At 41.9% G+C, this 15,625-nt stretch overlaps 1 protein-coding gene across 9 annotated transcripts in view; it reads right to left on the bottom strand.

The window, feature by feature from the left end:
• The window catches only part of LOC101473329 (uncharacterized), a 60,318-nt gene that overhangs the window by 34,077 nt on the left and 10,616 nt on the right, over positions 1-15,625 (bottom strand). For 3 of the 9 annotated variants that reach the window (XM_004575222.6, XM_004575224.6, XM_004575225.6), the window contains exon 1: positions 12,792-13,081. The exons of 2 other annotated variants lie outside the window; for them this stretch is intronic. In XM_004575222.6, the coding sequence (XP_004575279.2) occupies positions 12,792-12,923 (132 nt within the window). In that variant the 5' untranslated portion in view covers positions 12,924-13,081. Of the gene's footprint in view, positions 1-12,787; positions 13,085-15,625 lie in introns of those variants that run through there. 4 more of the 9 variants (XM_076877088.1, XM_076877089.1, XM_004575223.6 and 1 more) reach the window with 4 other exon arrangements.

The raw sequence follows: 15,625 nt of genomic DNA on the forward strand, positions 1-15,625 counted from the left end.
CTTTGCTTCTTATATTGATTTTTATTGATTTTTATGCTGATTTTGTCCCTTTTTTCCGTGTGAGCTTACCTGCAATAACTTCTGGACACTTGTAGATCATTAGGACTAGAGTGTTCTTAACAGAAACAGCAACATTTTATGGTTACCTTGTCCTCAGCGCTCCGTGTGTCTGTGGCCTAGACACAGCTGAAGCCTGATTACAGCGTCTGGGCACCGAGCAGCCTCAATAGCCTGGAAAGGTGCTAACCGCTAGGCTAACTAGCAACAAGATGCCTTCCCTCTCCACAGATGACTACCACAGCCTCCTGCAGAAGATTGCAGTACTGGAGACAAAAATTCATCGCTTAGAAGTAAACGTGGAGGTAAATGGACTGTGTGGAAATGAAACAACCTTGCCTTTGATTCAAAACAATGGCGATGAGCAAGCTAGTACACAGCTAAGGAGCACAGATAACATGACCAAGAAAGTAGACTCTGTGCATTATTATAAATCCTCAAGTGATAATCCCCCCTTAGACTGTCTTGGTGCAAAACCAAGACATAAATCATGTCTCCTGGAAGGGGGAGGACGTACCACAGGCAGGGCACAGCGAGCTGAAATCTCTGAAACCGACTGGCCTTCACTTCCTACGAGACAGAGAAGCTCTTCTACCCCTGTATACGGGAGGAAACAGGACTGGACAACCGTGAATAGGAAGGTTAACAACAAACCTCCAAAACAACTGAATGTGAAACTGCAGAACAGATTTGCTCCACTATCAAAGGACCCTGGATCTATATCGGACAACCATCCATCTAAAAGCAGCGAAATAAGGTCTGAAAATCTGTTGAAAAGTGAAAGGCCACAGGGAAAGCTAAAGGCTAGGCCTGAAACTCTGATTGTGGGTGACTCTGCCGTAAAGGATGTACAAAGGATGTGCGGTAAGAACACTAAAGTCCTCTGCTTTCCTAACGATATGGTCAACAACCTGAAGGAGAGAATTCTTCAAATTGCAGATGAATATCCAACTGTGACAAACATTGTTCTGCATACAGGGTCAAACGATGTGTCCAAACAACAGTCGGAGGTTCTGAAACGGGACTTTACTGGATTATTAAATACTGTAAACTCTCTGAATGCAGCTGTATTCATCAGTGGACCTGTACCGCCGGTCAGAGGAGGAGACGAGAGATTCAGCAGGTTGTTTACACTGAATAAATGGCTTATATCAGCATGTGCTGACCACTCAGTGCATTTTATCGACAACTTTAATATTTTTTGGGAACGCAGGCATCTGTTCAAAGCAAATGGATTTAATTTTAACAAGTCAGGGGTGAAACTGTTCACCTCCAACTTGTTTTATTCCATACGTCATCCATCCGTGCTTGGTGCCAAGGCTGAGATAAACGAGGAGTTATCTCATAAAGAGGAACAAACAGTACTCCAAGAACAGACAAAGCCCAGCAGAAACCTTGAGGAGGAGCTCCATTTGCCCCCACCCGGGAAGAGCCTCAGAAAGGAGAGACATCCATGGCATCTGAGGAAGAGCCTCAGAAAGGAGAGACATCTAAGGCAAGAAGAGGGGTCCCTATTTGCCTCCAACTCTCTCAACAACACCAACGACCAGGACAAGGGACCACGACCTTCCCCAGTCCCCCAAACCCCTGACAGGCCATCACCCTCCTCCCCCTCCCTTTCTCCCTCCTCCCCACACCTGAAATTCACTGAGGAGATGATGGAGCGGGTCAATGCTGGGCTCAGATCTACCCCCCGTCCCAATCCCTTTTTGTCCCCCATAAACCCCCCACCAGAGCGGCCAAAGGTTCGCCATCGAGCCCCACCCTCAACAGAGCAATCGAAGTCACATTGCCCAGCCTCGCCCCCCTTAGTTCCTCTTCATGCCCTGTCTCCGCAGTCTGATGCGTGATGTGTGAAGGGTCCGGGCTGTGAGGATTATGGCAGTGATGACTTTTCCCAGGAGAAGCTGGGACCCTGTTTACTAGAAGGTTTTAAAATTTCTGTACTTTTAGGTGACAGGAGACATGTGGCCTGGTCAAAACACAGAGAGCTGCACTCTAAAAGATCTTTAAACATAGTAAACATACCTTGTGTGCCACAGACTGCTCCCAAACACGAGGGGACAAGTAATACCTCTAAAACACTTAAGTTGGCTTTATTAAACATTAGATCTCTAGCTGGGAAAACATTTTTAATTAATGATTTAATCACTGAGCACAGCCTTGATTTTATGTTTTTAACTGAAACTTGGTTGGACCAAAGTAACAGTGGAGCTGTTCTCATCGAGACGACCCCTCCTAACTACAGTTTTATCAGTGAGGTCAGGGCGAGCAGGAGAGGAGGAGGGGTTGCTGTCTTATTTAATGAATCATTTCAATGTAAGCAGCTATCTCCTGGAAGTTTTCAGTCTTTTGAATATGTGGCTTTACAGCTGAAGGCCCCATCCAAAGTTGTGTTTCTTAATGTTTACAGGCCTCCCAAATACTGCACAGACTTTTTTAATGACCTCAGTGAACTGCTGTCTGTGACCTGTGTTGATTTTGACTGTGTAATTATTGCTGGGGATTTTAACATTCATGTGGACAACCCTCAGGACAAAGGGACTAAAGACCTGAGTAACACTCTGGGCAACTTTGGGCTGACTCAGCATGTAACAGAGGCCACACATAATAGAGGACACACTCTTGACCTACTGATCTCCAACGGCCTGAGCATTTCAAAGGTTACTGTGTCTGATGTGGGCCTGTCTGATCATTACTGTGTTTTCTTTGAAAGTCAAATCTCAGCCCACACAAATATATCAACAACAGTGATCACAAAACGGTGTATAACTGAACACAGTAGTGCAATTTTTAACCAGGTCTTCCCATTAACACCTGACCTGCCCAGAGGGTCAGTCAATGAGCTCGTCAATAGCTTCAATGCTAACATGTTAAATGTAATGGACACTATTGCTCCCATTAAGGTGAAGGTTATCTCTGGAAGGAAAAAGTCTCCATGGAGAAACTCCACACTGGTGAAAAATGAAAAAAGAGAGTGTAGGAAAGCTGAGCGCAGATGGAGAAAAACAAACCTCCAGGTTCATTATGACATTTATAAAGAGAAACTTCACAATTATAATTTACAACTGAGGAATGCAAGGAGGTCCTACTTCTCTGACATCATCACTAAAAACAGCCATAATGCTCGGGTCTTATTTTCTACAGTTGACAGGCTAACAAACCCTCCTGTGTCAGTGGCAGCTGAACTTCATTCAACCATGGCCTGCAATGACTTTGCCAAATTCTTCACAGACAAAATCCAAAAAATTAGACAAGCAATTGGTACATCAACAGCAGATCCAGGATATGTACTGTGTCCACCAAAAAACTGTTTAAACACCATGAAACAGTTTCAACCTATTAACAGCAAAGACCTGGAGGACATCTTAGGTCAACTGAACTCCTCCTCCTGCTGTTTAGATGTCCTGCCAACAAGTTTGTTCAAAAAGGTCTCAAAGACTTTAGAGTCAGACCTGTTACAGATCGTCAACTTTTCTTTATTATCAGGTGTGTTTCCAGAATCACTAAAAACTGCTGTAATCAAACCTATACTGAAAAAGGACAATCTTGACAAGACACAAATGAACAACTACAGGCCGATCTCAAATCTCCCGTTTTTAAGTAAGATCATTGAAAAAGCAGTTTCTCAACAGCTCAGTTACTTCTTAAAACAGAATAATTGCTACGATGCCTTCCAGTCAGGTTTTAGACAGAACCACAGCACTGAAACCGCTCTGACCAAAGTGTTTAATGACATATGTCTGAATACAGACAGTGGAAAAATGTCAGTCCTAGTTTTACTGGATCTCAGTGCAGCATTTGATACAGTTGACCACAACATATTACTCAAACGACTGGAGAACTGGGCAGGTCTTTCAGGAACTGTACTAAACTGGTTCAAAACATACGTAGAAAACAGGAAATACTTTGTATCAATAGGTAACTTCACATCTGAGCAGACAAGTATCACATGTGGAGTTCCCCAAGGTTCCATCTTGGGACCCCTTCTGTTTAACATCTACATGCTCCCACTGGCACTGATTATAAACAACAACAAAATAAACTATCACAGCTATGCAGATGACACACAAATATATATCACAATGTCACCAGGAGACCGAGGCCCTGTACAGGCTCTTGGTAAATGCATTGAGGAAATCAATGACTGGTTGTGCCACAATTTTCTCCAGCTAAACAAAAACAAAACTGAGGTAATAGTCTTTGGCGCCAAAGAAAAACGATTACAGGTCACCAGAGAACTTCAATCTATACATCTAAAAACCACAAACCAGGCGAGAAATTTGGGTGTAGTGATGGATGCAGACCTAAACTTAGAAAAACACATTAAGACAATAACAAAGTCAGCTTACTATCACCTCAAGAATATTTCAAGGATAAAAGATCTGATGTCTCAACAGGACCTGGAAAAACTAGTCCATGCATTCATCTTTAGTAGGCTTGATTACTGTAACAGCATCTTTACAGGTCTACCTAAAAAAAATCAGTCAGACAACTACAGCTCATTCAGAACTCTGCTGCTCGAGTCCTCACTAAGACCAAAAAAGTGGACCACATCAGTCCAGCTCTGAGGTCTTTACACTGGCTGCCTGTCCGTCAGAGGATAGACTTTAAAGTTCTGATGCTGGTCTATAAAGCTCTGAATGGTTTAGGACCAAAATACATCAGTGACCTCCTGACCCAGTATGAACCTTCCAGATCCCTCAGGTCATCTGGATCCGGTCTTTTATCAGTTCCCAGAGTCAGAACCAGACACGGAGAAGCTGCATTCAGCTTTTATGCTCCTTATATCTGGAACAAACTCCCAGAAAGCCTCAGATCAGCTGAAACACTCAGTTTATTTAAATCCAGGTTGAAGACTCACCTGTTCTCAGCTGCATTTGAATAAAGCACCAAATCCACACTTTAAGCTTACATTTCAAAACTTACATTTAACTACTGATTTTATCTACTGCTCTGATTTAATCTGTTTTGATTTTATATACTGTTTTGTTTGTTTGTTTGTTTGTTTGTTTGTTTGTTTGTTTGTTAATTAGTTAGTTAGTTTATTTGCTTGTTTTAATCAATTTTAAATCATGCTTTTTATTTGTTCTTGTTTCTAATGTCTCTGTAAAGCACTTTGAATCACCTTGTTGTTGAATTGTGCTATACAAATAAACTTGCCTTGCCTTGCCTTGCCTATGGTGATTTTTAAGCGAAAGACTTTGCCTAAAGAGAAGTTTCCAGCAGGAATCATCATTAAGGCAAATGAAAAGGGCTGGATGGATGAGGAAATGATGAAAGAGTGGCTGAGGGAGGCGTATGTAAGGAGACCAGGTGGTTTTTTCCACGCATCACCATCGCTCTTAATCTGTGACTCTATGCGTGCCCATCTCACAGCCGATGTGAAAAAACAAGTGAAGCAAATGAACTGTGAGCTTGCTGTCATTCCGGGAGGCCTGACAAAGGAACTCCAACCGCTGGACATCGGTGTGAACCGCCCGTTCAAAGTAAGGCTGCGAGCGGCCTGGGAGCGATGGATGACCGATGGAGACCAGTTTCACCAAGAGTGGAAGGCAGCGCCGGGCGAGTTACGCCACAATTTGCGAATGGATTGTAGATGCTTGGGCTAACATGTCTGCTGGCACTGTTGTTCGAGCTTTCGCAAAAGCCGGCATCATTTCCGAGGAGCCGCACAGCACGGAAAGTGACTCTGACAGTGAAGAAAGTGAACCTGGCATGTTTGATGGAGATTTAGCGCAGCTGTTCAATTCAGACACAGAGGATGAGGACTTCGATGGGTTTGATTGATGATAAAAATGTGAGTACCAAACTTTGTTTTGCTCCTGCTTTATTTTTAAATACGCACACTTGTATGCTTGTGTGTTGTTGATGATGACGATTACTGGTAATAAAAATGTGAGTAAGGTACCGAACTCAGGTTTGCTCCCGCTTTATTTTTAAATACGCATACGGTACTTGTATGCGCCCTATAATCCAGTGCGCCTTATGTGTGTGTTAAATACAGTAATGGCACACATAACTGAGACTGCGCCTTTTAGCACAATGCGCCTTATGGTCGTGAAAATACGGTAGTCCGAGCCAACAGATGCACTACTGTAGCGCAAATTGTCAAAAAGTTGCTGGTTCTTGATGTGTACCGTAAACCTACGGTATTTAAGGTTTGACTCTCATCATCCACTGGAGCACAAACTGGGTGTCATCAGGACGCTACAACACAGAGCGAACACCATCCCCACTGACACAGCAGCCAGGGAGGCAGAAGAACATCAAGAAGGCCCTGAGTAAATGTGGTTACCCCAGCTGGACTTTTGTCAAAGCTGGGAAGGCTCCAAAAGAAAGCTTCAGCTGATCCAGGAGAGAAGGACAACCGCTGCCTAAGAGAAAACCTGTAGTGATCCCGTACATGTTAGGAATATTGGAACAGCAGAGACACATTTTCTCTAAACACCGCGTCTCTGTGGCTTTTAAACCCCAAAACACTCTGTGCCAAAAACGGGTCCACCCCAAGGATCGGGTCCCCCGACACAAACAGAGTAACATAGTGTACGCTGTTAAGTGTAGGAGGACTGCCAGGATTTATACATCGGGGAAACCAAACAACCTCTGGCTACAACACAGCAGAGCCACCTCGTCAGGCCAGGACTCTGCAGTCTGTTCACACCTACAGGCCAGTGGACACTCTTTCAATGATGAGGATGTGACATCCTGGACAGGGAGGAACGCTGGTTTGAGGGCGGAGTCAAGGAGGCCGTTTACGTGAAAAGGGAAAGACCATCTCTGAATGGAGGGGGGGCCTAAGGGTACATCTGTCACCATCTTACAATGCTGTGATTTGCAGCCATTCCCCAACTCTCTGTGAATGGGACTCATGAACATTGATCAGAGGTACATTGTGCAAATGTCCTGTTTATAAGGGCGGGGAAACCTGCAGTCAGCTGAGACTGAAGAAGTCACTTGGATGAGTGGCGAAACATTTCTCGTACTGAAAACTCTATGTCCAGATGAACAGAATCAACTTTTTTGGGTTGGTAGAAGGTGGCCAGATAGGTCACGTTTTCTTTTACATCACATTGCTGGGTATATGTGTGTCATTTACCTGGGGAACCACTGGCTCCTGGATACACAATGGGAACAAAGCAAGCTGGAGGAGGCAGTGTGGCGCTTTGGGCAATGTTCTGCTAGGAAACCTTGGGTCATGTTACATTAAGATGTACCACCTGATGGCAGCAGGTTAAGATGTCCTGCCACAAAGCAAAAAGGGTTCAGGAATGGTTTGAGGAACACAACACTGAGTTTGATGTGTTGGCTTGGCCGTAGCAAATACCCCATGTGGAATCATCTCCAGACATTTAGTTACTTAATGTATGAAGAAATAGGTTTCACATTTCAGTGAACTTAACCGCACTTTAGGACTGTGTATAAAAATGTATCCAATTCCTCAGCGTTTAATGCAACATTTTTGTTTAAATCTTTAACTTAAAAATTGACACCTCCATATTTATAATAACAGAAGATTAGATACACATCAATTAGATTAGATAGTACATCTAATCTGGGGGTTGTGTACAATTAGATAGTACACAACCACCACCTGGAAAAAAAGGAAAAAAACAGCATCCCAAAAAATATTAATGTAACTACAGTTTTCTGCTGTTGCATTATTTCCCATTTTAACAATTGCTACACATGCCAGTACACTGATCAACTTCAAACCCTAAACTTACCAAAATCACAAAGTTGGCTTCTGTTTTTATTGACCTGCACGAATGTTTTTGATTTAACACCATTCCTTTAAACATTTGATGTTTATTATGATTAGATTCTGACATCTCATATCTGAAGCAAATGTTCGGTTCGGGTCACTGAAACTTATTGGTTATAGACTGGAAACACAGCATTCATTGAAAATCAACCAGTGTTTACTGCATGAGAAGAAAGATTACTAAGATAAGATGGTATTTTCATTATCCCATATTTGGAAAATTCCTTTGTTAAGGCACTTTAAATATTACTAATAATAATTGTAAGTAAGTAAGTAATAATAATAATAATACTAATACTACTAATAATAATAAAAATAATAATAAGCGGATACATTTATCAATTCAATGGAGTTCAATTCAGTTGTATTTATATGCGCCAAATCACCACAGCAGTTGTCTCAAGAGGCCCAAGGCCTTATACAACATGCTCATATACTCACCTGTCCATAACTGTACATTGGGATGCTGTGAATAATTGTGCATCATCCCTGACAGGTGACTGACTTGCAGAAGTGGCATTCTTGCCTCAGTATAATATAGCTCTTTATATTGTACTATTGCTAAATGTAAGTTAGATGATGCTAAGATAACTTTTCTATTCCCCTTTGTTCATTAGTACTGCTGTAATATTGATGTAATATGAACATAATTAATGTAAAATAATGGAAATATTATTGATGTTATATTGACCCACATTAATATTGTTGGGTGTTTATCTAACAAAGCACTTTGAAGTGACTACTGTTGTTATTCAGTCCCTGTGACCCTGATAACAATAAGCAGAAGAGAATCGATGAAGTGAATTTAATTAATTTTGGAAGTCGCTATTTAATGAAATTCATGTATACATTTTACATCTAGAATTTGCATTGGCGGTGGCATGGTGGTTAGTACTGCCACTTCACCTTCCTCTGTGGGATCTGCATGTACTGCCCGTGTTTGTGTGGGTTCTCTCTGGCTTCCTCCCACAGTCCAAAGACATACAGTTGTAGGGTCAGCTTATTTGGTGAATCTAAACTGCCCATAGGTGTGAATGTGATTGTGAATGGTTGTCTGTCTCTCTGTGTTATTCACAGCTTTAGTGAAGGTTACAAATGATCTTCTTATGGCCTCTGACAGTGGACTCATCTCTGTGCTTGTCCTGCTAGACCTCAGTGCAGCGTTCGATACTGTCGACCATAATATCCTATTAGAGCGATTAGAACATGCTGTAGGTATTACAGGTACTGTGCTGCAGTGGTTTGTATCATATCTATCTAATAGACTCCAGTTTGTGCATGTAAATGGAGAGTCCTCTTCACACACTGAGGTTAATTATGGAGTTCCACAGGGTTCAGTGCTAGGACCAATTCTGTTTACATTATACATGCTTCCCTTAGGCAGCATCATTAGAAGACATAGCATACATTTACACTGCTATGCAGATGACACCCAGCTCTATCTGTCCATGAAGCCAGATAACACACACCAATGAGTTAAACTGCAGGAATGTCTTAAAGACATAAAGACCTGGATGGCCGCTAACTTTCTGTTTCTTAATTCAGATCAAACTGAGGTTATTGTACTCGGCCCTGAAAAGCTTAGAAATATGGTATCTAAGCAGATTCTTACTCTGGATGGCATTACCTTGGCCTCCAGTAACGCTGTGAGGAACCTTGGAGTCATTTTTGACCAGGACATGTCCTTCAACGCACATATTAAACAAATATGTAAGACTGCGTTCTTCCATTTGCACACTATTGCATTGAGGCGAGTGTTGTTGTGATTTGGGGCTGTATAAATAAAATTGAACTGAGCTGAATCGTGTTAGCCGTGTGACATAATCATCTGTCCTGCCCTGGTGCTTATTTCATGACGTGCAGTTATGTAAATATGGAAATCAACAGTCACCCTCATTCTTGCTCCCTCACACACACCGACATACTGGTGAGCAAAGTTGGATCCATTCATGACAGAAATCAAATATGTCCGTCCTGTTTCTCGCTGAAACTATTATTAATTTTGCAGTGACCCTGCTTTAACTCGCTGACTGATACAACATCTGCCAGTTTGAATCAATATTCATGGGTTTGTTTTTCAGAGTTCATGTCTGGCCTGCAAGGTCATCATTCTGATCTGCAAAACTCTTTTAGCAGAATGTGACTATAGCCTTTTTACAGCTCTGTTGCAGGTGTGCTCTTAGCCATGAGACACAATACTCATGAACTTTGACCAGCTTACCAAAACACAATAATGTCATAGTTATGGAGAATCCAGGACCCAAGATGCAGACTCTAAAGCACATTTACATAAACGAAAACATTTATTTATATGAGGCAGCGATTCCAGAGAGCTGAGATAAAGCAGAGATGATGATCCAAACTGGAACACGCAGGCTGACAAACAACACAACAAAGAACTGAGGAAAACTAAGGGTTTAAGTGTCTGTGAAGGTTCTCAGTCATCCAGGTCATCGTAGTCAAAGGAGCTTGCCAAGAAAAGCGTCTGGACTTCTTTAAGTTAAAGAAGTCCAGACGCTTTTCTTGGCAAGCTCCTTTGACTAAGGGTTTAAGCAGACATAATATCATGGAAAACCTGATAAACAGAAACTCTAATAAATAGCAGACTATGCAGAAAATATAACAATGAACAATGCTGCACTATGACTGCGTGGGTTGAAGACCCTGGATTTTTGCAAATAAAGCCTTCTGCAGGACAGTCCAGAGTTTTGCTGCACAAAGTATATACAGGGAATAACCTTTCACAGTAGCTCAGACTTCATCTGTGCAACAACTGTTGGTTAGCAGCTGTCAACATCTGCTTGCCTCTCACAGAAGCTTGAGCAGCAGGATGTGACGGTTTATGAAAACATCAGATCCTCCTGATACTGAAAATGATTTCTTTAATCTGTCAAATGAATATAGTTTCTAATTAGGGCTGGGCGATATGGCCTAAAATTCATATCGCGATATAATTTGAAGCATGTGCAGTAACGATATATATCACGATATATTCTTTTCTTCTGTATAGCATGTTTTCCACACTAAAAATCCTTTAATTTTCTCAAAAATCGAGAGTGTACCTTATGTATGAATTCTGATTGTGCTTACTGACGTTGAACCGATTTTGGCTGCAGAAATCTGTTAAAAATGTTTTAGTACAACTTTGGTAAGCAGCACTGCTTGATGGATTGTCAGAGCATTATGGCTGCCGTAGTGAGGAGCTTCACGGAGTAATCTGGGTCCAAAACTCCGTCCGCTTCAGGTCCCAAAGTCAAACGAACACTGAGAGTTAAAAACGGTCTAAATTCTTTCATCTTTAATTAAATCATCAGCGTTTCTGCTTTATCGGGTGTAACAATTACGTTTAACATCCAGGCATCCATGAAAACAGATTTATTAAATTTAACGGAGTTAGAAGTTAACAGGAAGTTAGCTCGCTAGTTTCCACCTAAACATTTCATACCATGTTCTGACTGAGATTTTTGAAGCTATTTCAAACGTACAGCTCTGCTACCACTTCCAACATAAATGAAGACAGAAAACTAAACAGCAGTGACGTTTGTAGGGTTACTGAAGTTTGGCTAGCTGGTATATAATGTTGTGCTACGTGATTGCTAGTGACACAGCTATGTTAGCATAACATTAGCACAGTGAAGCAGGAGGATGAACGCCAACTTTTTTTCCACTCGATAAAAGTTAACGTGAGGGATTCTGGTGGTCAGGGACAAATGCAATCGCATAGCAGGATGCTGTACACGGGCCAAACTTCAGTCAGGAGAACAACTGAGATTATTCATCCACAATACGAGGTTAGTTATTAATATACTGCAACAACATGGGAATAGAACAGCTGCGAGAGAATCCAACATTAATGAATCAATGTTACGGAAGTGGAGGAAGCGCAGTTTTTGCCATATTTCAAAAGTGCTTCATCTCTTTGCTATGACTGTCGCCCGCAATAATTTGCAGATGATTATGGTTGTAGCCGCTGCGATGCTTTCGACCAAAACATGCGCAGCTTGATGACATCATCAACATGTGCTATCGCGATAGAGCGGTATAGTCAAAATCTCTATCGTTGGCCAAATTTATATCATTTCTATCGTATATCGTTTATATTGCCCACCCCTATTTCTAATACACTACTGAAGCCATATTTATTGAGCATGTCCTGATCGTAGCATAGAAATGTAGTCAGTACATGTGCTCCTGCGCACATTCAAAATAGCATTGTTTCTTCTTCAGTTTCTGAGGACAGCCTGCACGGTCATTAGTGGTGTAGTGGCGCTCTGCTGTAATCCATGCCCCTGGACACTGCCTGTCTAGATTTGAACCAGCAGACTTTTGGATTATTGGTAGACCTCACTGACCTTTGTCAGCTGAACTTTAGGTTTAAAACATATTAAATCCGCAACATGGAGTTATATTCCCTGTATAGTGAATTCCCTTGCAGTCTCTGCCCCCACATCAGCAGCTGGAGACAGCATTATGATGATTACTTAATCAGACACCTCTGTGTGTGTGTGTGTGTGTGTGTGTGTGTGTGTGTGTGTGTGTGTGTGTGTGTGTGTGTGTGTGTGTGTGTTTTGAGAGGATTACACAGCAGCTTTAGGCATCATGTGTTTTACCAAAGATGAGTTATAAATGGAGCCATGATGCTGTTGCACTCGGTTCTAGCGTTCCATTTTCTCCTGTTCTGCTCTTTGTAGTTAAATTCTAATGAAAAATACAATTATCCTCCTGGTTCTACTGCGTTCTGTCAGATGAGTGCTGTGCCAGCAGTGTTATATAAGACAATATTCTAAACTTGGGCAAAGCACCAAAATCGTGACAGATAAGCGTGCATACAGAAGCCAAGCTGAGCCAGAGCCTCGCGCATACACCGCGTTCACAGGCTACACGGTGTGCATCCACACAGCTGCAAACCCACGAGGAAGACGCTGTTCGGCTTTATTATTCAATGTTGTTGATTGGTTTATTTACCTACCAACAGCTTCCAGCACAGCAGCCAAAACGAGATCATCTCCAGTCGGCCGCGGCGCGCGCATTCCTCTCCACCGCTCCCCAACGGCAGCGCGAGCAGCCAGGCGGCCACTCTCTGGCGCGAGGAGGGACGCATACAAGCTGGCAGCTGCCGCGAGCGTACGTGTATGTGGTGGAGAGAGATAGAGAGAACGAGAGCAGCGGGGGAGAGAGAGGCAGGCTGTATCGACCTGAGCTAGTGTGTGAATTAGAGCAGAAGAGATCGATTTTTATTGGCAGACTCTTGCACATCTCTCTCTCTTTTTACTGTACGCCTGGTTCCGACCCCCCTCCCCATCTGCGCCCGCTGCATCCGCCGTTCACGCCCCCCAGGCTTCAACACTGTAAAAGATAGCTATCTTAGCAAGTAGGCTAGGCCTGTGGGGGATGTACAGTTAATATCTACTGTTAGCATCACGGACATAATCTTTGTTTGTATATGTTAACTGTTATTTGAATTGCTTTAGACTGCGAATTCATAATTTACTGTTTTAATGGATTTTATCTAATTACTTAATTTATTTAATTTTATGTAGGTAATTACATTATAACTATAAATACTGCCACATATTATATTCAGGTCTGTGACGTCATTAAACACTTTCCTTATGCCTTTGAGGACAGGTAGTTTCAGGTCATGCAAAAACAACTTTAATTTGCACATTTATGGTCATTAGAGTTAGAAAGCAAGATAAACTAGGCTACTCTCTGTCATGGTCCCTGGGTCTATGTATTAACAGACCTCTCTGCACTGAATCATATCTGTTATTAACCTCTGTCTCTCTTCCACAGCATGTCTTTGTCCTGTCTTCCTTCTCTCTCCCCAACCAATCACAACAGATGGCCCCGCCCCTCCCTGAGCCTGGTTCTGTCTGAGGTTTCTTCCTGTTAAAAGGCAGTTTTTCCTTCCCACTGTTGCCAAAGTGCTGCTCATAGGGGGTCATATGATTGTTGGGCTTTTCTCTGTATGTATTATTGTAGGGTCAACCTTACAATATAAAGCACCTTGAGGCGACTGTTGTTGTCATTTGGTGCTGTATAAATAAAAGTGAATTGAATTGAATTAAATTGGGTCTTGGACCCAGACTCTTGCAGAGTGTGCAAGAGTGCAGAGTTTCCTGTTTGTTTGTTTTTTCCATATTTATTTACATTTTCAGTTTTTGGTTTCTCATCTGGTTCTGTTCGGTTGGTTGTATTTTATTCCCTGAGTCCCTGTGTATTGCTTCCCTTGTTTTTCCATCTCTGTTTTCCTTTTGTGTGAAGTCATTCATTATTTACCTTGTTCTGGCGTCTCTCACATTTTACTTTGGTAAGCATTTCTCTCTGTGTCATGTGCTGACTTGTACTTCCTCATTTCATTTGGTCTGGTGTCTGCAGCTGTTTCCCAACTGTTCCCCCTCCCATCATTATCTTATGCATACATTTTCTCAATTTCCATTTGTCCTTTGTTGAGTTGTCCCACATAGCTGTGCTCTCCCTAGTTTCCCCAGGAATTGCTTTCTTCAGTTATTCCTTAAGGCCTTTGGATGTTTTCTCTTTTTGGACTGTGAGTTACTTTTGTCAGTTTGGCAGTAAGCACCTCTGTATACTGCATTATGCTTTTGGGTGGGTAAGCCGCCACCACACTTCACACAGCTAAATCTGACACTCCCATTGGCTCCATGTTGTTAATCACAAGGTGTTAGCCAGTAAGCATGGGTTACAACCAGATCCTCTCCTCATTTGTCACATCCAGTTCCAAACACCAAAATGGTGCTGGCATAAATGCTCAGCGCTAGGCTTCATATCAGGACACCTTTGGGTGAGGGCACACTGGCTATGGCCGTCTTTTATTTACTGGTTTTGTGATAGAGGTTGATAAATGTTTAATAAGTAGTTTAAAATGTTGTTAGATAATGTTTGAATAAATTAACGTAATACTGTAACTTTTTTTGATATGATGTCACAACATCGCATTTGCTTCTTCTCATGTTTTATTTTATTGTCTTTCTCTTGTTCATTAAATAACTTGTAAATTACTTTGGTCAACTTTGTTGCTTTTAATTGTGCTATAGAAATATATTGTGACACTAACAATTATAGTAAAATAATAAAATAAAGGAAAAAAACAAATTGAAATAGATGTTGCAGTTTTCTGTCCCAATGTTGCAATTCCATCAGAAGTAATGGCTAAAATAAAATCCCACAGCAGGAACATTTTTAACACTCTTATATCGTCTGTGTTTGTTAGAGAGCAAGTTCGTGAACGAGGTGAGCTGAGGTAAGTTCAATTCAATTCAATTTTCCACGGAAGAGGTGCCTGAAAGCAAAGGCTCTGCCTCACATACTACTTTTAAATATCATAGGAACGATAGGGAAGAGAGCATTCTCAGACTGAAGTGCTCTGTTGGGGTGATATGGTACTATGGTGCATACCTCATCCCCGGCTCCTGTCAGGATTGGGCTGGTAAACGCCAGATCGCTGGTGAACAAATCTTTTATTCTGAATGAGTTATTCACCTCCTGGAACCTGGACTTCATGTGTATCACAGAGACTTGGCTTAACTCTGGTGAGTCCAGTATTTTATCCAAACTTTTACCAGCGGATTGTTCCTATTTTAACACACCAAGGACATCAGGGAGAGGAGGAGGTAAACAGTGTTTTTTACAGCCCTCGTCTTCCAGCTTTGAGCTCACGTGTTTTGAAGTCAGTCGCTCTAACTCTGTGCTCTTTGCTGTTATTTATCGTCCCCCTAAATACAATAAGAATTTCATAAATGACTTTTCAGAATTTATAGCTGGGATTATGCCCAACTATGA

This window comes from Maylandia zebra, linkage group LG18 (genome assembly GCF_041146795.1).
Source record: "Maylandia zebra isolate NMK-2024a linkage group LG18, Mzebra_GT3a, whole genome shotgun sequence".
NCBI lineage: Eukaryota > Metazoa > Chordata > Actinopteri > Cichliformes > Cichlidae > Maylandia > Maylandia zebra.